This window comes from Doryrhamphus excisus, linkage group LG22, assembly GCF_037039965.1.
Source record: "Doryrhamphus excisus strain RoL-2023G ecotype Guam linkage group LG22, RoL_Dexc_Guam_v1.1, whole genome shotgun sequence".
Classification (NCBI taxonomy): domain Eukaryota; kingdom Metazoa; phylum Chordata; class Actinopteri; order Syngnathiformes; family Syngnathidae; genus Doryrhamphus; species Doryrhamphus excisus.
The window spans coordinates 8,141,870-8,165,000 of NC_136378.1; the positions used below are offsets into that span (position 1 = coordinate 8,141,870).

General features: G+C 38.1%; 1 protein-coding gene across 4 annotated transcripts in view; it reads right to left on the reverse strand.

Moving 5' to 3' along the window:
- Positions 1 to 6,401: 6,401 nt before the first annotated feature.
- nlgn3a (neuroligin 3a) overlaps positions 6,402 to 23,131 on the reverse strand; it is a 212,898-nt gene continuing 196,168 nt past the window's right edge. For all 4 annotated transcript variants that reach the window (XM_058063837.2, XM_078788071.1, XM_078788072.1 and 1 more), the window contains one exon: positions 6,402 to 8,799. In XM_058063837.2, the coding sequence (XP_057919820.1) occupies positions 7,941 to 8,799 (859 nt within the window). In that variant the 3' untranslated portion in view covers positions 6,402 to 7,940. The remainder of the gene's footprint in view (positions 8,800 to 23,131) is intronic.

Below are 23,131 nucleotides of genomic sequence, written 5' to 3' on the forward strand. Positions count from 1 at the left end.
AATAAAAAATAAGAAAAGTAACTATTGAGGTCGTATTAATAAGTGAGAAAAACAAGAGATGAGAAACAGGAAGCATCACAAAGCATCCACAAAAGTATGAAAAAGATCCTCTAAATCAGGGGTCTCAAACACATGGCGCGGGGGCCAAATGTGGCCCGCAGGACACTAGTTTGAGGCCCCCGCCTTAATATGAATGCTTAATGTTAGTGCGGCCCGCGCAAGTTTGATATGGATGCTGTATGGTATCATGTACCCAGAAAAAATTATTACGTTTGATTAATGTTCATGTTAAAGGTTAAATAACTGTTAATAGTTATCCTCCCTATCCGTGTGGAAGTGGTAAGTTTTTGGCTATTTAAGTTTAAAGGAAATAACTTGAAGGCTACCGTTTAGGTCGCTAGCTCTCTAGTTTGCGAGTTAGCATGTGTCTCAAGACCCTGCAGTTGCGCAATATGTTGTAAATAAAAAGAGTATAAATGTGACTATAGTCGTGTTTTGTCATGTCTACAGGGCTCTAATAATGCTTTGTTCATTTTAATCTGAAAAAAATAATTTGTCTACCCACCAACTATATGTGGTTTCTTAAGATTTTATTATTTGCTGTTTTATTGTTATGATTATATTTATTTATTACTGATTGATTGATTTTCTTTATTCTTGATTTGTTTATTTATTTTTCATCTTATTTTGTGTAGAAAAATAAAAATTAAGATATTTGAGAACAGTGGAATGTTTTATCAGAGCTTTTATTGTAGAAAATCGGAACCAAAGCACTGAAAAAGTTTGTATATTTTTCTGTTTTTAATAAATGCGTTTTTTTTTTTTTTGGAAAACCTGATGCGGTCCAGCCTTGTCCCAGACCCTAGCTCCAGTGGCCCCCAAGTAAATTGAGTTTGAGACCCCTGCACACACACACACACACACACCTGGCAAGTGTCCCAACGGGGTGGCATGTTGTAATTTGGCGCATCCATTTCCAAGACTGGTTTGTCTTAAAGCCCACTGGGGTCTTCTTCCAAGTGAGCCTGGAATGATGTCACTTTTCCCAAACACACATACTCAGTCAAGTGCAAACAAATCTTCCTCATAACTGGCCTATTTTTCTGCCTATGCTGATTCTCGTCATAGCAAGTTTGCAATCATATCTCTGAGCTTTTTGATAGCGGAAGAAGTTTGACCCCGATCCTCCTGTTCTCACTGCAGTGCTACACACGTAATGACGGATATATGGGCTATTCGCAGGCCCTCGCATCCTCCCAAAGCAGGTCCACAGAGGCAACCGAGTCGGCTATGCCAATAATCAGTGGCATCTGCTGTCTTTCTCCAGCATATGTGGGAATTAAATGGCAAAAAAACAAGTTGGCCTCCCATGGCATTTGCTTCCCTTCGATACTTCACGCTCAACTCCACCACTCAATTTTAGCCCAATGCCAGTCTGTGTGTGTGTGGTGAAGCTGACCTACCAGTAATGCAGACAGATCAAAAGAGAAGCGGCGTAACTCAAGTAAAAACCCCAAAATGCTGCTTTTAAGGGCGAGGTCTGCAAGTATCTGCACAATGATTGTTTTACTGAAGTCAAGATGTGGACGGGGCTGCACAGTGAACGAGTGGTTGGCACGCTGGCCTTGCAGCTAGGAGACCCAAGTTCGATTCCACCCTCGGCCTGTTTTTTTTCTGGGTACTCCGGTTTCCTCCCACATTCCAAAAACATGCTAGGTTAATTTGCGACTCCAAATTGTCCATAGGTATGAATGTGAGTGTGAATGGTTGTTTGTCTATATGTGCCCTGTGATTGGCTGGCCACCAGTCCAGGATGTACCCCGAAGCCTGAAGACAGCTGGGATAGGCTCCAGCACCCCCCATGACCCTTGTGAGGATAAGCGGTAGAAAATGAATGAATGAATTGATGGAATTGTTTTTATTAAGGCTGTCAAGTGATTCAAAAATGTGATTGCGATTAATCGCATTTAAGTCCACAGTTAACTCACAATTAATCACATTTAATTGCATTAATCACAATTTTATCTATAGTAAGTAGGAGAAATCTCTTTTTGGTAAACGATTCAATGATAATTACATCAAATTTTATGTAAAAGGATCGTTTAAAACACACTAAATTAAATATAAATTAAGCATTATATTACAATAAATATTGTTTTATTATAATACAGTAACTATTCATTAGAAATCCCAGTTTTTTAATGTTTAACGTCAGCTGCAATTTGTCCTACTTTTTTGACAGTCATTGAACGCACCGACACACAGAGGGATGTATGGATACAGTGCATCCGGAAAGTATTCACAGCGCTTCACTTTTTCTACATTTTGTTACAGCCTCATTCCAAATTGTATTAATTTAATCTCTTACCTCAAAATTCTACACAAAATACTCAATTATGACAATGTGAAAAAGTTTTTTTTTTGACTTCTCAGGTGCATCTTTTTTCCACTGATCATCCTTGAGATCTTTCTACAGCTTAATTGGAGTCCACCTGCAGTAAATTCAGTTGATTGGACATGATTTGGAAATATAATATCTGTCTATATAAGGTCCCACAGTTGACTGTGCATGTCAGAGCACAAACACCAAGCATGAAGTCAAAAGAACTGTCTGTAGACCTGCGAGACAGGATTGTCTTGAGGCACAAATCTGGGGAAGGATACAGAAAAATTTCTGCTGCTTTGAAGGTCCCAATGAGCACAGTGGCCTCCATTATTCCTAAATGGAAGACGTTTGGAACCACCAGGACTCTTCCTAGAGCTGGCCGGCCTTCTAAACTGAGCGATCGGGGAAGAAGGGCCTTAGTCAGGGAGGTGACCAAGGCCCCGATGGTCACTCTGTCAGAGCTCCAGCGTTCCTCTGTGGAGAGAGGAGAGCCTTCCAGAAGGACAACCATCTCTGCAGCAATCCACCAATCAGGCCTGTATGGTAGAGTGGCCAGACGAAAGCCACTCCTTAGTAAAAGGAACATGGCAGCCCGTCTGGAATTTGCCAAAAAGCACCTGAATGACTCTCAGACCATGAGAAACAAAATTCTCTGATCTGATGGCTTTCGTCTGGCCACTCTACCATACAGGCCTGAATTTTGAGCTTCATGGCAAAGGCTGTGAATACTTATGTAAATGTGATTTTTTTGTTTTCTATTTTTAATAAATTCAAAACATGTCAAAAAAACCTTTTTTCACATTGTCATAATGGAGGATTTTGTGTAGAATTTTGAGGTAAGAGATTAATTTAATACAATTTGGAATGAGGCTGTAACATGACAAAATGTAGAAAAAGTGAAGCGCTGTGAATACTTTCCGGATGCACTGTATATTTGGATTTATTTACCCCTTTTTTCTTTCACTTCATATTTGCTACCAAATGCTGATAACTGATGCTGATGTGGGAATGCATAAAGGCAAGCTTTTATGACTTATTTTTTATTTTTTTATTTTACCTTTGAGTGCTAATGTGTATAATTGTGGTAGTTCAAAGCTAAATGGCTAATGCTAGCACAACACTGGACTTCAGCCAAAGTCATTACATTGACAGCCCATCAATATCAGCTGGAATTCCAATTTTAGCTGGCGGTTCAATGCAAAAATCAAAAAGAGATGTAAAAATGTATAAAACACTGGTTAGTTAGGCCACTCTTATGCCAAGGTAACATTTTATATGACAATAAAAACAATACCTACACTGCTCCAGTCTCTGGCGGACCATGTAATCTGTGATAAGTCAAACGCAGCCACAGTAGATACAAATAGCTTTGGTCTCGCTACAAGAGCCATCTGCCAGGGCTTTGAAGCTAACTTTACCGATCAAAATACTCTTTTCTTTCTCTATTTCTGCTCAATGTTTGTTCCAGCTTGTGGCTACAAAGTTAGCGTGCTTCAATCAAACTACGGTGTGGGCTGAGGGTCAAACAGGAGGAGCGCATGTTAAAGGAAACTTGAAATAATGCACGTCAAAAAGACAACTTTGCCACCGCTACCTGTCAATGTTCCAGTTTCTACTAGAAATGTCCTCATTTTCTTAAAAATATCCTTATTTTTAAATCCAAATGTTGTTAATGTAACACATCAACCCACCATAAAAGCATAATTACTACTAAAAGCATCTGCAGGTAGACTCCAAGAGCCTATTTTTCCTCTGCGATTTGTTTTAGAAGGTATGACCCATATAAGGCAGGATAAGAATAAACAACATGACTCATACAGATCACGCCGTAAGCATCTGCCCTCAAATAACTCCTCCCTTTCTGCTCCGAGCAGGATTTGTGATGATCTGACCAGATTGAGATTTTCGCTCTGCTGCTCTCCAATTGCTAAGAGAAAGTTTTAATAGAATAATGTTGAGGAAGCTAAAAAGACTCATGTAGATTCAAGCATTCAGGCTGTATTGTTGTACTTTGAGATATCGACTTTCAGGAGATCATTTGAGCCACGCTATGTTGGTTCATGAAAAATTGTCCGTTTTAATGTCTGGTTCTCATTCATTCATTTTCTACTGCTTTCCCTCACGAGGGCCGCGGGGGTGCTGGAGCCTATCCCAGCTGCCTTTGGGTGAGAAACGGGGTACATTTATATTTAATTTAATGTGTTTTAAACGATGAATGATTGTTATCCTTTTACATAAAAATTGATGTAATTGAATCGTTTACCAAAAAGAGATTTCTCCTACTTACTATAGATTAAAATGTGATTAATGCGATTAATTGTGAGTTAACTGTGGATAAATGTGATTAATCACTATCAAATTTTTGAATCAATTGACAGCCCTAATAAAAACACTTCCATCGAATCTTCATTCATTCATTCATTTTCTACCGCTTATCCTCACAAGGGTCGCAGGGGGTGCTGGAGCCTATCCCAGCTGTCTTTGGGCGAGAGGCGGGGTACACCCTGGACTGGTGGCCAGCCAATTACAGGGCACATATAGACAAACAACCATTCACACTCACATTCATACCTATGAACAATTTGGAGTCGCCAATTAACCCAGCATGTTTTTGAATATGAATATGAGAGGAAACCGGAATACCCGGAAAAAAAACATGCATGTACAAAACTCCAAACAGAGATGATGAAGGTGGAATTGAACTCCTAGCTGTGATGCCCGCGTGCTAACCACTAAAAAAAACAACAATTTGGAGTCACCAATTAACCTAGCATGTTTTTGGAATGTGGGAGGAAACCGGAGTACCCGCCGTTCGACCGCCGTGCCACCCCATATCTCACTTATTGTGTGGAAATATGGGCTAATAACTATAAAAGCAATCTTCACTCGCTAAATGTACTGCAAAAAAGGTCAGTAAGGATAATTCATAATGCCGCCTACAGAGAACATACTAACTCCTTATTTCTAAAATCACAAATACTTAAACTTGCTGATATAGTTCATCTTCAAACAGCTAAAATAATGCATAAGGCTAAAAATAACCAATTAGCTAAAAATGTCATCCAATACTTCTCTACAAGAGAGGAGAAATATGATCTCAGGGAAGAACTACATTTGAAACACTTATATGCTAGGACTACGTTAAAAAGCCATAGCATTTCAGTATGTGGAATCAAACTATGGAATGGATTGAGTAAGGACCTCAAACAATGCACAACGATGAGGCAATTCAAGAAACAATACTAGCAGTTGATGTTTGCTAAATACAAGGATGAAGAGTCTTGAACCAGTCATGATGTGCTATATATATCACTATATTGACACTTACTATGGTACCCATTATGGCATTGGATGGTCATATCACCTTGTACTTCGGTACGAGGTACATTAATAAAAAAAAACAAAAAAAAACCTTAAACTGTATTATGGAAAGCAGGAAGTGAACAAATGTAACAGTTACTGATTGTAAAAGTACCAGATGGAGGGGTAGGATTTAATAAGCTTTGCTTCTTCCTACTCCTTTTGGACATGTGGAACTGTGAACTGATTATGTGATGCATTCAATTGTAATCTGATGCATGTTCAAATGAAATAAAACCATTACCATTACCAATATCAGAACCAATGACTGCAGTTTTGCAACCAGAGAATAAAAATGTATTAAAGGATCCGATCAGTGCAATCGCTCCACAATCTCTCTTTGCTTCAGGACTACTTTGCATGAATTCCAGTAAAATATAGTTATGCACACAGGCCCCAAGCTGTTAGGCCCCTTTTTCTCAAAGGTTTCAGCAGGGAGCGTTCGAAGCGAGCGAGGGACGGAGGGAGGGAGGGAGGGAGGAGGAGATGGAAGGAGAGGATGATGGAGGTGTAGCGACGATGTCCTCAGGCTGAGACTTGCTCTCGCTGTGAGAATATTTCTTCTTGAACTTATTCAAGTGGAAATTACAGAAAGACATAAAAGAAGAGGCGATCCAAAACCCCCCCCCCCAAAAAAAATGTGTGAAACTTCTATTCTTCAGTTTTTGACTGTTTTAATTTGGTACATGGCACAATCAGCATGTATGCATCTGGTATACATAAATAAATATTAAATATTTTTATACATAAATATACATATAGAGCTCTTACAAAGACACCTTGAGTGGTCTTGCCTGGGGATGTTTCTCTGTCTGAATTATTAGTGATAACGCCATAGAAGCCCTATATATATATGTATGTATATCCATATTTATATATATATTGAAAGAAATACAGGTGTGCACTGATGTAGGTTAACTCAGTGCAAACAGGCCACTGTCTGCTGCTGTTGAAGTAGAAGCCTTACAAAGTCCACGCGCCAGTTAGTTCGGTTTGTTTCTTTAAGCTATCTTTTTCTCTTACATGTAAAATAATATATTTATTTTGTCATCTTTAAGCAAAAAATTAGACATATAGAACTTTGAAAAGTAACAAAAGTGCTATTTCGCAAAGACAGACACCAAGAGACGCAGCAGAAACACGACTGGTGGTCAACCAAAATCGACAACATGGAAGAAAAAAAAAATATTCTGTCTTTCCCCCTTCAGTCTCCATTAAAAGAGCACATTGTACATCCAAATAAAAAAATAAACATAAAAAATAGCACACACACCCAAGTTCAATCACCCACTTTCTAGTACAACGCTCTAAGCAGGATGTGTAGTGCACACCTCTTAGTGGAGATAAGATCAGATAGCTTAAAAGATAAAGATTGGCTGTAAAAGATGCACTTTTTTCTTAACAAAAACAATCACAGCAACACAGCAAAGCCAGAGTTGTCCTAGACAAACTGTTCTGCACAAACTACCCCCCCTCATCCCACCCAAAAAAAAAGCACAATCCATGTTGCAGAAGAAGCATAAACAAAAATCAACAACAACAAAAAAAAAATGGCGTTTAAAAAATCTCTACATCTGCAAATCCCTTAAGTTCCCATTCTGGATTCAGTCTCTCGATTCAACTCCTCTCAGTATTGTCTCTCGGAATACAAATAATAATAGAAAAGAACTGAATTTGTAAGGCATTGAAATCAAAAGAAGCGATCTAAAACATGGAGGCCATTGTTCTAGACGTGTTCTTCCGCCACAGGAAGGAGGGTTGGGAAATTAAAAAGCACTTGTCTGTTTTTGTTATGAATTCAAGAAAAACAAAAAAAGGGGCTATCTTCGTAGTCCGCTTAAAAAGGCTTTTAAAATGATGATTTTCTTTCTTGTTTTTTTTTTTTTTTTTTAGAAAAAAAAGGACACAACACAAACAGCCCCTCTCCTAACGAGGAGAAAGGCAAGCAGTTTGATTTTGGCAGCTCTGCACAACTTGACATCCATAGCGATCCCTCACACGGCGCTCCTCGTAGTAAAAGTCTCGTTAAATCTCTTCACGTTTTAATCCGACTCCTGCCCTTCTTTCCCTTCCCCCCTTTCTCATCTCTGTGGTATTTATAAAACACAATCCTGCGCTCCGTTTTGTTCATCCCTTTGCTCCTTCTCCATCAGCATCGCCGCCCGTCCACCGCCCCCATCTGGCCTCCTTAAAGCTATACGCGGGTGGTCGAGTGGGAGTGCGGCAAGCCGGTGGAGTTGAAGCCTGTCGTGAAGGTGTTGTAAGGGTGCAGGTTGGGCATGCCCACAAGAGAATTTGGGATCATGGTGATAGTGTTGGGCGTCATGAGTGGAATGTCGTCCGGAGAGCGCCGCAGAGTGAGCGTGTAGTCAGGCAGCGAAGCCAAGCGCAGCGCCCCCTCGTTGCTGTTCCCCGCCTCGCACTCGTGGTGCGTCTGGTTCATCTGCAGAGACATGATTTCTTCCTCGGGTGCGTGGTGACCGATGTCGTTGGAGTTGGTCTGGCGTTGCGGGCTGGGCTGCCCGTGGCTTGATTCCTGCCGCCGCTTGTCCTTGCGATAATAGAGAGCGGCGAACGCGAGTACATTGAGGAAGAGCAGCGAGGCTCCGACTGCGATGGTGACACTGAGCTCAGTCGAGTAATCCCGCGGGTTCTCCACCACTAGAGGCCCCGACTCCTTGTCGTCACTCCAAGAGTCTTTGTCCTCACTGTTGTAGGCCGGAGACATGGGGGGGCGTTTGGTGTTGAAGGGCCAGGTGGTCTTACCATTGGGCCTCTTCGTGGACAGGGTGTTCTGCGTGGTCTCCGGCGGGGGCACTTTGGTGGTCGTGGATGTGTAGTGGAACATGTCATGAAGGTTGTAGAGGTGTGGCACTAGGTGTTTCCAGAAGGCCACTTTGGTGGCTCGGTAGTGGTCGCGCACCCGCGGCTTGAGGCCAATGTGCAAGTACAGCTGGTCCTGGGGGTTGTACTTGGACCAGGCCACCTCCTCAAAACGGTTTGCCTTCGTGTGGATGAACTTTGTGTCCTGTGGAACCGGTTTGTTGGGATCCCTGCAGACAAAACACAGACAAGAGAGGTTATTAGAGGGGCGGACTACACTATGGATGGGTCAACAACCAATCACAGTGCACATATAGACAAATTGTCACCCGTTAACCAAACATGCATGTTTTTAGGACGTGGGAGGAAGCCAGAGCAACCGGACGAAACCAACACAAGCACTGTGAGGCAGACGTCATAAAAGCTTCTGTCATAAATTAATTATACAATGTAAATTTGGTCTATCAACAAGAGACACATTTACAACCCTCACAGGCAGTGTGTCAGACTGTCAGGCACATTTCAATGCAACAAGTAACCACTATTTAATATAACCATTTGAACCAGCATGTACATTTTTGTCATGATGGGAACTCAACCGGGGATGGCATTGTCATGTGACGTGTCATCGTGCATGACGTACATTGTGGCCTCTGATGCGCAGTCCAGTGGGCCCTGCACATCTAAAGGCAACGAGAGGAGTTTTCGTAAAAGCTACTTAACTGTGTTGCCCCAGAAGTGGCCAGTAAAATAAAAAAAATAAAAATATCATTTGATAAAACCTGTTTGAGCTATATGGTTACATATATGCACTCTCATAAATTAATTATACAATGTAAATTTGGTCGCGGTGGCGCACCAGGGGAGGTGTCCACATGTTCAGTTTGGGGCAGTGACTATTTTGTGACAAAAGAACGTGCCAAAGGTGCCCTGAAAGATTGCCAGCTCCGACTTAGTCTATTCTTGGTACAGACAAAGCTGACAGGCTCACAGTGCAGACACGTCACCAAAACCTCACAGGCAGTGTGTCAAAGTGTCAGGCACATTTAAATGCAACAAGTAACCACTATTTAATATAACCATTTGAACCAGCATGTACATTTTTGTCATGATGGGAACTCAACCGGGGATGGCACTGTCATGTGACGTGTCATCGTGCATGACGTACATTGTGGCCTCTGATGCACAGTCCAGTGGGCCCTGCACATTTAAAGGCAACGAGAGGAGTTCGTTTGATTGGTTAAGATAACACTCGTCTCTGTTAAACCCTCTCACTGTGGCACTGTGAGGCAGACGTAGTAAAAGCTTCTTAACTGTGTTGCCCCAGAAGTGGCCAGTAAAATAATTAAAAAAAATATCATTTGATAAAACCTGTTTGAGCTATATGGTTACATATATGCACTCTTATAAATTAATTATATAATGTAAATTTGGTCTATAAACAAGAGACAAATTTAGTCCAGCACACCACTGAGCGCAGTAAATTTGGTAATTCGGTAAACTGGGCTGCGCCAAGATGGGCGTGGTGGCGCACCAGGGGAGGTGTCCTTATGTTCAGTTTGGGGCTGTGACTATTTTGTGACAAAACAGCGTGCCAAAGGGGCCCCGAAAGATCGCCAGCTCTATTCTTGGTGCAAACGAAGCTGCTCACAGTGCAGACACGTCACCAAAACCTCACAGGCAGTGTGTCAGAGTGTCTGGCACATTTCAATGCAACAAGTAACCACTATTTGATATAACCATTTGAACCATTATGTACATTTTTGTATCAATTGTTTCATCATCTGATGTAATGATAGGACATGATGGGACCTCAACCAGGGGGTGGCACTGTCATGTGACGTGTCATTGTGCATAACGTACATTGTGGCCTCTGATGCGCAGTCCAGTGGGCCCTGCGCATTTAAAGGCAATGAGAGGAGTTCATTTGATTGGTTAAGATAACACTCGTCTGTGTTAAACCCTCTCATGCTTTCTCTCATCCTGCTTTCCCACTTAAGCCGGTGGGAGGGACGGGGGCGTGGGTGCGCTGCGCTGCGCCTGAAATGCTCTGGCCATACCCCGTTGGCGTAGTGGTCTATGATCGCTTGATTATTGTGACAGTCATAAAGGATAAACACCCACAGTGAAGACTTCTTAAATCTTAAATAATTTCAATGACATTCCACATAATCAAGATAATTCTTCATGACCAACAAATCAATGTTCATAAACCCATCCATGTGTAAATTATTCATAACATTTATGTGGCGGGAGGGAGGGTGGACGCACCGACAAACAAAGAAAACCCGCCAGCTTGTTTTTTTTTTTTTGGGCTCAAGTCCATCGATCTTCTTTTGGAGAAGCTGCCAGCGGCAAAAAAAAAAAAAAAAAAAAGACTGCAGTTTTTAATTGATGTAGATGGAAATGATGTGGTCCATATTAAACTGTCAGAAGCTGGATCAACCGTCCAAAGATTCCCACAGTCCAATTCCCCAAACGACATGCGCGTTTATTGCTCGCACAAGATCTCAATTCAGCATTTGTGTCGCCACTCAATCGTCTGACTGCGCCTCGACTGTTCTCCCCCAATAAACCCCTCCCCCAATCTTTTCTCTCCCCAGATGTTGCTCTTAATTCAGTTTCCAATGCAGTCCGCCCACAAAAACCAGGGCAGGGGCTTTTTAAGTAAACACACATAAATAAGTCAGCAGGCTTTAGGGCTGACGTCAGAAGGCATCTTGTTGTTGATAATCCAACACTGGTGGAGTTCTTCTGTTAATTGCTCAGGGAAGGCAGCGCAGTGTGCGTCGGCATCTAATGAACTGATGTAACGTGGACCTTATTAACTAAGACGCTGAGCAGAGATCACTGAGTGTGTGTGTGGGTATAAGAAAGACTTCCAAAGTACTAGATGCAGTACTAAGTCTGATCTAAAGAGTTCACTCTTTCACAGCCTTTTCAATTAAAAGTGAAGCTATTGATTTATTGGCCTAATTAGCATATAGTAATTTGCCGCCATCATACCAGTCCTCATTCAGGGCTCTACATTAAAAATAAAAATGACTTGCTCATGGGGAATCCTTAAGGTGAGAACTGCTTGCCTGAACTTGTAAAATGAAAAGACTGATAATGATATCATCTAATTTTTGTGGCATCACATGAGAATCTCAAATAAAGATGAAATGATTATCATTTCTTGTGGTTGTTTTCCTACATAGATCATGACGTTGCATGGAAATCTGGATTGTCAAGAGACTTCTAGGCACTTTGCCTTTTATAAGTTGTGCACCACAATGAAACATTATTGAATAGATACATTTGTGTACTAGTAAAGTGTTTTTAATCCAGAAAAAAATGCTCAATGGTCAAACAATAATTTGTGAAGCAAAGGTGAGAAAAATTCACGCAGAAATGGAAGCGCTAGATTTTGTAGCTTGTGCAAAATCAGCACTTTGGTATTGGATCTAATCGGTGGTGTTTCATTGTGACCGCTTCAAATTGTCACAGCAATGTGATTCACTCACCTGTGCTATCATTTGATTTGCTTGTAATAATAAAATACTTGTTTAGGAGGCACTGGTTCATCACTTTTTGCTGTTTTCCTTCACAAGTTATTGAAGAATTAGACCAGGGGTCTCAAACTCAATTTACTTGGGGGCAAAAAAAAAAAACAAAAAAATTTAAAAAACTTCACTTTGGTTCCAATTTTCTACAATAAAAGCTCTGATAAAACATTCCACTGTTCTCAAATATCTTACTTTTTGTTTTTATACACAAAATAAGATGAAAAATAAATAAACAAATCAAGAATAAAGAAAATCAATCAATCAGTAATAAATAAATAAATATAATAATAATAATAAAACAACAAATAAAAACTTAAGAAACCACATATAGTTGGTGGGTAGACAAATTATTTTTTTCAGATTAAAATTAATAAAGCATTATTAGAGCCCTGTAGACATGACAAAACACGACTATAGTCACATTTATACTCTTTTTATTTACAACATATTGCGCAACTGCAGGGTCTTGAGACACATGCTAACTCGCAAACTTGAGAGCTAGCGACCTAAACGGTAGCCTTCAAGTTATTTCCTTTCAACTTAAATAGCCAAAAACTTACCACTTCCACACGGATAGGGAGGATAACTATTAACAGTTATTTAACCTTTAACATGAACATGAATCAAACGTAATAATTTTTCTGGGTACATGATACCATACAGCATCCATATCAAACTTGCGCGGGCCGCACTAACATTAAACTTTCATATCAAGGCGGGGGTCGCAGTCATCACGATTGCTTTTCTGTAAGTGACGCATAAAACACAGCAACCTTGAAAGCACAATAACTGTTTGGGTGTGAGAGGTTGAAAAGAATCGCGGATCTCCGTGACATTTCATCAAATGTCATGAAATATCCCTTTGCGGGTTCGACTGCCATGTCAGCGGCACGCCGAGTTCACATTTATTCCGGGATTTAGGGATGGTCACAGTATATATATATATTTTTTTTGCGCAGCTCCATGTGTTTGAAAATGTTCAAACAAGAGAATTAAAAGCCACGCCAAAAGAATTCAACCCACGGTTCGTTTCTCTGCTGTCAATTTTTTCTTTTTCAGGTCAGTGCTTCTGGGAGAGGTGAGCGAGAAGAAAGACGGAGAGAGAGAGTGAGAGGTAAAACAAATTGAGATGGCTCAAGCTGAATCCCTGGACCTGGGCCCATGTCAGCAGAGCAGCCTGTAAATAACCACTTTTATTAGGCCCGTAATGATCCCCAATGAATATTGACAGGCAGACTATGATGACTTTGTAGCTGAATATCAGTAATTAAGTTTCAGCGGAGCGGCTGGTGGAGGTAAGGTCATATTGATCTCCCTGTGCACAACATGCCGGAGAACAGGACGTCAATCGAGCAGCCTGAGAGCGTGCTTGTCTGCAAGCCTCCGTGCTGAACAAACACAAACACACATGCATACATACACACGCATACATATGCAAATCTCCCCCTGCCTATGTACATGCACGCTCATGAAAACAAAGATGGAGGTCAGAGCAATCTCACTTAATGGGAATTCCTGCAAAAGCTCCCATCTCGGCAGGGTCAATTCACAGAATTGTGATAAGAAAAAGATCTAAAAGGTACTTGGGTAAATTTTCTACAAGAAAAGCTCTGATAAAACATTCCACTGTTCTCAAATATCTTACTTTTTTAAAAAAAATAAATAAACAAATCAAGAATAAAGAAAATAAATCAATCAGTAATAAATAAATAAATATAATAATAATAATAATAAAAAGGCAAATAATAAAAACTTAAGAAACCACATATAGTTGGTGGGTAGACAAATTATTTTTTTCAGATTAAAATGAACAAAGCATTATTAGAGCCCTGTAGACATGACAAAACACGACTATAGTCACATTTATACTTTTTTTATTTACAACATATTGCGCAACTGCAGGGTCTTGAGACACATGCTAACTCGCAAACTTGAGAGCTAGTGACCTAAACGGTAGCCTTCAAGTTATTTCCTTTAAACTTAAATAGCTTTACCTTTAAACTCAAAAACTTACCACTTCCACACGGATAGGGAGGATAACTATTAACAGATATTTAACCTTTAACATGAACATTAATCAAACGTAATAATTTTTTCTGGGTACATGATACCATACAGCATCCATATCAAACTTGCGCGGGCCGCACTAACATTAAACTTTCATATCAAGGCGGGGGCCTCAAACTAGTGTCCTGCGGACCACATTTGGCCCACGGGCCACATGTTTGAGACCCCTGAATTGGACGATGTTGGCAGGGATGCCATGATAGATGTTTTCGTTGGTCAAACGATCGCTGATTGGTTGATTGCGAACGGGTGTGGGTAAAACGCGAACTGCGGACTGCAAACCGCGGTCTAAATAAACAATTCTGATTGGTCCATTTCAAGATTTGCAACAATTGGATACATGCACGCTCATGAAAACAAAGATGGAGGTCAATGCAATCTCACTTAATGGGAATTCCTGCAAAAGCTCCCATCTCGGCAGGGTCAATTCACAGAATTGTGATAAGAAAAAGATCTAAAAGGTACTTGGGTAAATCTCACAAAACAATCTGTGCTTGCAGGGAGCAGGTTTAGATGAAGTGCTAGATTTAGTTTGGAATAAGGTTCTTCGTCTCAAGTGAAAATGAATTTTGGGAACACAACAGAATGCATAAGGCCTCCATACTTAATTTGACTCTACAGAACAACTAATTAACAAAAAAATGGGCTGCAATTTCAACTTAATATGCCATATTTTTTTCCTTATTTGTGTATTTTCTCAGTATACTGTTGTTAACTTTATCATTAACTGACTGCGAAATGCTTCTGAAGTACTCTTCATTTCACTGCATGTTATAAAAGTACAGTACTCCCTTGTTTATCACGGGTTAATTGGATTCAGACAGGGTCGGATGGAGGAGATTGATTTGCTGTGGCGACCCGTCAAGGGAAAAGCCAAAAGAAGAACGTAGACTATCCAAAATATTTTTGTTGTGACAGCATAGAAAACCTGTTTATGGCTAAACACAGGTTTTAACATTATTAGAGCCCTAGGCAAGAAATAACACCCCTATAATCATCTGTACACTCGCATTACCTTATATAGTAGACTTGTGTGTGTTGCTGACAGTGTCTTCCTTAGGGGAGCAGAGTGAAAGGCAAACAGGAAGTGGTTCAGAGTTGAGTTTCACCTTGACCTTGGTTACGGCAGCAAGAATAGCCTGTGTTTTTATTAGGGATTAGTGTGTTCAATTCAAAACTGCAATAAAAGCCTGTTGTTCCAGCGATCAAGTCTGGTGCTTGTGTGTCCCACACACCTTGTGACAGGTGTAGAATACTGCATATCATCAACATGTTTGAAGCATCTTTTGAATGTCTTATAGTGTACTTATATTTTACTTTATTTAGCCATTTGTATGCTTTAAATTACTTAATTAAGGCTGAAAAAAACAAGTAACATTTGATTAAATATGAATATGTTTTGACCAGTGATAGGCTGTATCCAACCACAAAACAGCAGGAGTTATTAATTCATATATTTTTTTATTAGTATTCATAATAATATAATTATAAACAATATATTAATAATTATATCAAATAATATATAATAATATATATTATATAATATATAATAATTATATTAATAATATTTTATAATTAAATAATACAACCACAAAACAGCAGGAGTTATTAATTCATATATATGTTTTTATTATTATTCATAACAATATAATTATAAACAATATATTAATAATATATATTAAATAATATATAATAATATATATTATATAATATATAATAATTATATTAATAATATTTTATAATTAAATAATACAACCACAAAACAGGAGTTATTAATTCATATATATTTTTTATTATTATGCATAATAATATAATTATAAAAATATATTAATAATTATATTATATAATATAATATATATAATATATAATAATATATAATATTTATTATATAATATATGATAATTATATTAATAATATTTTATAATTAAATAATACAACCACAAAACAGCAGGAGTTATTAATTCATATATATTTTATGTTATTTTTTATAATAATATAATTATAAACAATATATTAATAATTATATTAAATAATATATAATAATATATATTATATAATATATAATAATTATATTAATAATATTTTATAATTAAATAATATATAATAATATAATTAAAATATTCATAAAATATTTGTTATTTTGTATATTTTTTATTTATAATTTATTTTAAAAGCATGATAGAGAATTACAATTTTTGCTGTCACAGCCTGCGATAAGAAGTTGGTATATACGTATACGTATATAAGTATTTACTTACAAACGTCTGCCTGTGTTCAAACTGCATGTGTTTAGGTAAACACTGACTGCCTCACTGCAAAGCATATTCACAATTAACGTGAATAATTAATAATATACTGTATCTATATTGGCATAATCTGACATTTATGGTCTTGCTCGGCTCTAAAGACCGCTCGACTCCCGCTTGCATTAGCATGCGTCCTGTCAAACCTCCCACTTAATCCGGATGGTCATTGGAGCTGTGGCGGTACTCCTGGCAGAGAGAGAAGGATTATTACACTCATAAATGGAGGCGTTTTAATGGCCTTTCAGATCCCTACTGATGTGTTCATATGCTTATGGTACCATAAAACACGGCTTCCGTTCTCTGCTCCACCTTTTTTTCGTGACCCGCTGACCTACATTGACCTTGGCCAGTCATGCTTGACTGACTTGCGTGTCTTTGTATTTGTGATTGATTGGCAGTTTATGTGTTTTCATGTGGTAAGCCTGTACCTGTCGGTCTAGTACAGGGGTGGGCAAACTACGGCCCGGGGGCCACATCCGGCCCGCCAAGTGTTTGAATACGGCCCGCCCAATCTTTCCAAAGTATTTCATTTAAACTCAACATACAACCTGGCATCATGGCCTGAGCCAACCTTTTGATGGTTTTATCAATTTCGTTTTTTGACATGGTCTGTTGTTTACAAAGTGCTCCTGAAAAAAGGGACACAAGCACATAATAATAATAATAATAATAATAATTATTATTATTATATTATTATTATATTATTATATTATTATAATTATTATTAGAACTATTATGATTATTATAATTATTATATTAATGCTAATTATTATATTAATTATATATATATAATATTATTGTTTTAATTTTATTGTAATTATTATATTTTTTATTATTTTTAAAATATTTAAATATAAATATAAAATAATAAATAATAATAGCAGATTGCATGACAATTTTACAGATACAATAATACCAGGTGGATTGTTACGTGTAAAATACATAGTCTGCCCCCCCCCCCCCGTAAATTTTGTCATATCAATGCGGCCCGCGAGTCAAAAACTTTGCCCACCCCTGGTCTAGTATGTAAGCGTGCATTTGTGTGAAGATTAAGATTAAGATATGCCTTTATTCGTCCCTCAGTGGGGAAATTTGTATTTTTATTTATTTATTTTTTTAAAGAAATGCAATCCAGGTGTAATGGCTGCAGGAGTGCAGCAGCAAGGTGCATGCAGACATGGCGATCATCTTCAGACATTTTTCATAAAAGTATGTGCTACATGGACGGCAAACTAAACTATATGCATGTGCTAGCAAAGGCCCGCCTAGGCTCATTACCTATTCCAAACCGTGTCTGGAAGCTGTGATGTAAAAGGTAGATAAGAGGAAAGAATGAATATCATTTTCCTTTTTTTTTTTTCTTCTTTTCCCATGTACCTCCTTCCCATTTTCATCCTGATATAATTTGAAGCGCTTGAATGATCATAGACCTAACCATCACCAAATCTGAAAAGACACGTTTAGGCGCCCCCAAGGCAGAAGACAAGAATCTATTTTCACTACACTCAACAACACCGAGTTATAGCCTCGCCATATAACACGATGGAAGCGGCATTAAAACCGAGGCACCGATGCTCATGTTGCTTTGCATCTAAAATATGCAAAGTTAAAGCCTTTTGAAGGTTGAAGTGATTGTTGTTACCCTTGTGTAACAAATGCATCCCCTGCAGTTGTTTATCTACTTACTAGGTAACACAAAGTAAGCATCTCATTTTAATTTTCACTCCTAACACCCTTACCTGCGTGATGAGTATATTTTTCTTTTTTTTTTGCGATTGTTGGCTTGCAGCATCCTCATTAGGATGCGTGGACTTTTTGCCCTTTGTGTGGTTGCACGCCAGGGCGGAGGTCTGAGTGATGCATGCTTTATATTTAATGGCAGCCTTCACTTCAACGGGCTAAGTGATGCAAGCCGAGATGCTGTGACTTTGGGGGTTTGTAGAGGTGTTACGGGACACAACTCCTGAACCGTACCTCATTGATTTCTCTGATTAAATGATTCAATTCATATATATATTTCATTATTATTTATAATAATTATAAAAATATATTAATAATTGTATTATATAATATATACTATATATAATATAATAATTATATTAATAATATTTTATAATTAAATAATATATAATAATATAATAAAAATATTACTAAAATATTTGTTATTTTGTTTTATATTTTCAATTTTTTTATTTATAATTTATTTTAAAAGTATGATAGAGAATTTGAATTTTTGCTGTCACAGCCTGCGATGAGAAGTTGGTATTTACATGATGAATGCTTTATATTTAATGGCAGCCTTCACTTTAACGATTAAATTCATATATATATTTTATTATTATTTATAATAATATAATTATAAAAAATATATTAACAATTGTATTATATAATATAAATAATAAAATATAATATATATTATATAATATATAATAATTATATTAATAATATTTTATAATAAATAATATATAATAATATAATTAAAATATTCATAAAATATTTGTTATTTTGTTTTATATTTTCTAATTTTTAATTTATAATTTATTTTAAAACCATGCTAGAGAATTTGAATTTTTGCTGTCACAGCCTGCGATGAGAAGTTGGTATTTACGTGATGCATGCTTTATATTTAATGGCAGCCTTCACTTTAACGATTAAATTCATATATATATTTTATTATTATTTATAATAATATAATTATACAAATATATTAATAATTGTATTATATAATATATAATAATTATATTAATAATATTTTATGATTAAATAATATATAATAATATAATTAAAATATTCATAAAATATTTGTTATTTTGTTTTATATTTTCAATTTTTTTTATTTATAATTTATTTTAAAAGCATGATAGAGAATTTGAATTTTTGCTGTCACAGCCTGCGATGAGAAGTTGGTATTTACGTGATGCATGCTTTATATTTAATGGCAGCCTTCACTTCAACGGGCTAAGTGATGCAGGCCGAGATGCTGTGACTTTGGGGTTATTGATTTCTCTGATTAAATGATTATATTCATATAAATATATATATATATATATTTATAATAATATAATTATAAAAATATATTAAAAATTGTATTATATAATATATAATATATATAATAACATTTAATATATATTTATCATATATATTATATAATATATATTTATATTATTACCTTATATATATATAATATATGTATATTTATATATATATTACCTTATTGATTTCTCTGATTAAATGAGTGGCAAAAAAACCCCAAAATTCCCACAATAAATTGTCTGTATTCCATACCACCTTATCAAGTGTCTGCTTTACATTGCTAAATTTGGCATTTATCACCCTTATCAATCCGACAGCCACTTACTTATGGATGTCAAGTGTGCAGATTTACATCCCATACTCTCATTACATTCAGCCTGCAGCATGGACGCCGATCAATGGCATCCACACCCTTTAACAAGCACCACCACTTCCTTACCTTCTACGATGCAAATCTGGATATTGGCTACAAATCTCCAATCAAGTTAATGGAGTGAGCGTGTAGCTGCTTGGGGCCAAGCTGTTATGCAAGGCCGTGCAGGTGGGTTAAGAGTTAGGGATGGGCGTAAAAAAAAACGTTGGGAGTTATTTTTTATTGTGTGGAACTGTTTGCTGGTAATTGTGTCTAGAAGCAATTGAACCAAAATTGAATGCCTGACAAATTCAGTACCAACTGGGCACCATTATTTTGAAAAATACGACACTTTTAAGGATTTTACCTACACTACATACTGATGGAAAGTGACTTTACCCAGACTAGATGTTAGGGTGTCCTGTCAGGTAAATGCATCACTCCCTTGACTAAGTTCTGGAGTCCCAACAGGAATGGCTAACAATTTCAAATGAAGTAAATCCACTGTGTTGTGATGGGGGGGGGGTGTTCGTTTTTGGCTTTGATGGCGTTTCTGTAGAGCAGCTTGCTAAAAAAAACAATAGCCACGTTTACATGGACCCAAATATTCCAAATCCATTCGGGTTATTTGCTCAAACGGAAAGAATCTAACCTTTGTATATAATTCATTCCGAACAAAAAGTGCCAATCCGAATGAATATATAATCGGATTCACAGGAGTGGAATATTTTTCCCCAATCCGAGGTATCTTGTCGGAAAGTTGTCAGGGTGCATTCTTTTGCAGACGTCTCTCAGGTTTTGAAAATGGCGGCAAGCAGTCATCACGGAAAGTTCGTTTTTGATACAAACTTTAAACGAATTCAACGTAATTGCAAGACTGGACGGCCGGAAAAAAAAACAAGTGGTTAGCGCGCAGACCTCACAGCTAGGAGACCCGAGTTCGATTCCACCCTCTGCAATCTCTGTGAGGAGTTTGCATGTTCTCCCCGTGCATGTGTGGGTTTTCTCCGGGTCCTCCGGTTTCCTCCCACATTCCAAAAACATGCTAGGTTTATTGGCCGGATGCCTCCCTGGTGAGGTGTTCTGGGCATGCCCAGCCAGGAGAAGGCCCCGGGGGAGACCTAGGACACGCTGGAGGGATTATGTCTCACAGCTGGCCTGGGAATGCCTTGGTGTCCTCCCGGTGGAGCTGGAGGAGGTGGCCGGGGATCGGGAAGTCTGGGCTTCCATACTGAGACTCTTGCCCCCGCGACCCGGATAAGCGGAGGAAAATAGATGGATCTTAACATCCCGGAGTGTCTGTTTCGGATGTTTAGGGTTAGGGTGCACGGCGGATGAGTGGTTACTGCGCAGGCCTCACAGCTAGGAAACCCAAGTTCAATTCCACCCTCGGCCATCTCTGCATGGGTTTTCTCCGGGTACTCCGGTTTCCTCCCACATTCCAAAAACATGCTAGGTTAATTGGCGACTCCAAATTGTCCATAGGTAGGAATGTGAGTGTGAATGGTTGTTTGTCTATATGTGCCCTGTGATTGGCTGGCCGACCAGTCCGGTGTGTGCCCCGCCTCTCGCCCGCCATCTTCGATGAATCACGTGATGTTGTTTACGTTTTACCGCACATGCCCCATTGACTATTCCGTTTATTTATCGCGGTGCATGTAGACAAGAGATTGGAATATTCCTTTCCATGTATACACTGTTTTCTGGTACGTCATTCGGAAAGATTCCATTCGGAAAGAGGAAAATCTCCTCATGTAAACGCGGCTATTTAACCCACTTTTTTTCCACTGATAGCCGCATACTGAAATCGATAATATATATATAGAAATTTTCCACAATTTCCCGCATTTTGGACCTAAGTATTCCAATTGTCGGAATCTGAACTGCTCATAAAAGACACAATTTTAAACAATTAAAACACATAACCCGGGTGGCACGTTGGTCGAGTGGTTAGCGCGCAGACCTCACAGCTAGGAGACCAGGGTTCAATTCCACCCTCGGCCATCTCTGTGTGGAGTTTGCATGTTCTCCCCGTGCATGTGTGGGTTTTCTCCGGGTACTCCGGTTTCCTCCCACATTCCAAAAACATGCTAGGTTAATTAGCGACTCCAAATTGTCCATAGGTATGAATGTGAGTGTGAATGGTTGTTTGCCTATATGTGCCCTGTGATTGGCTGGCCACCAGTCCAGGGTGTACCCCGCCTCTCGCCCAAAGACAGCTGGGATAGGCTCCAGCACCCCCGCGACCCTCGTGAGGAAAAAGCGTCAGAAAATGAATGAATGAATGAAAACACATAACCTACAGCCTGACTTGTACACACCCAGCATGCTCTGCTAAACTAATAATAATAATCCAGCTTGCTTTCACTTACTCTCAATGATGAGTTTCCAAGTCTAGATATTTTGTCTACTCACAATTTCAACGAGATTTTAAACTAACATTTTTTGTGGGCCAATAAAAACCGTTAACACGGAAATCATACGTTCCTACCCAACCCATGGCAACAATGGCAACGCACTATAGTGTAGAAAACCTGAAGCAATCAGTGCTCCATATTTTGGCTAAGATATTCTATTTTTTATAGAGAATAACGACAGCTATGGAAATGGAGGAGTTGGGATAAAATAAGACAATAAATAAAGAATCACATGACAACATGGTGCTCTTTAACGATACCTAGCAAGACCTCATGTGGCAAGCGCTCAAACGGGCACCAGCAGGCAATAAAAACACAGCAAGTGGGAAGATGGACTGACATATTTATAGCGCTAATGATATGTAGCGACTGATCTTTGGTGTCTTTTCATCATTCTATCTTTGCTCTGCCAGCACTTTTGGATGTCACAGTGCACGCTGTACTTTTATTTACTTTTACTTTTTTTTACTTTTATTACAGAAGATGGACTAAAGTTGTGGAGACGGTGTTTATATCACAAACTGTAACATTACATTACATTACAATACATTGTTTTTTTGTGAAAAGTAAAAAATATATATTTCTGTATAATTTTGTGTTGTAAGTAAAAAAAAAACAAAAAAACAAAAAACTATTTTGAGAAGAATGAAGACTGTTTTGGATGTAAAGTTTCATTTTGCAGGAGAATTGAGGGGTTTCAAAAATGTGTGAGTTTTTTTATTTGTGTGTAGAGGTCTGAGAACATGAGGCATCCTTTTAGAAAATGTGTTTAAACAATCGAGAAAAAAAATTACATTGTTTTTTGTGAAAAATTAAAAAAATATATTTCTGTGTAATTT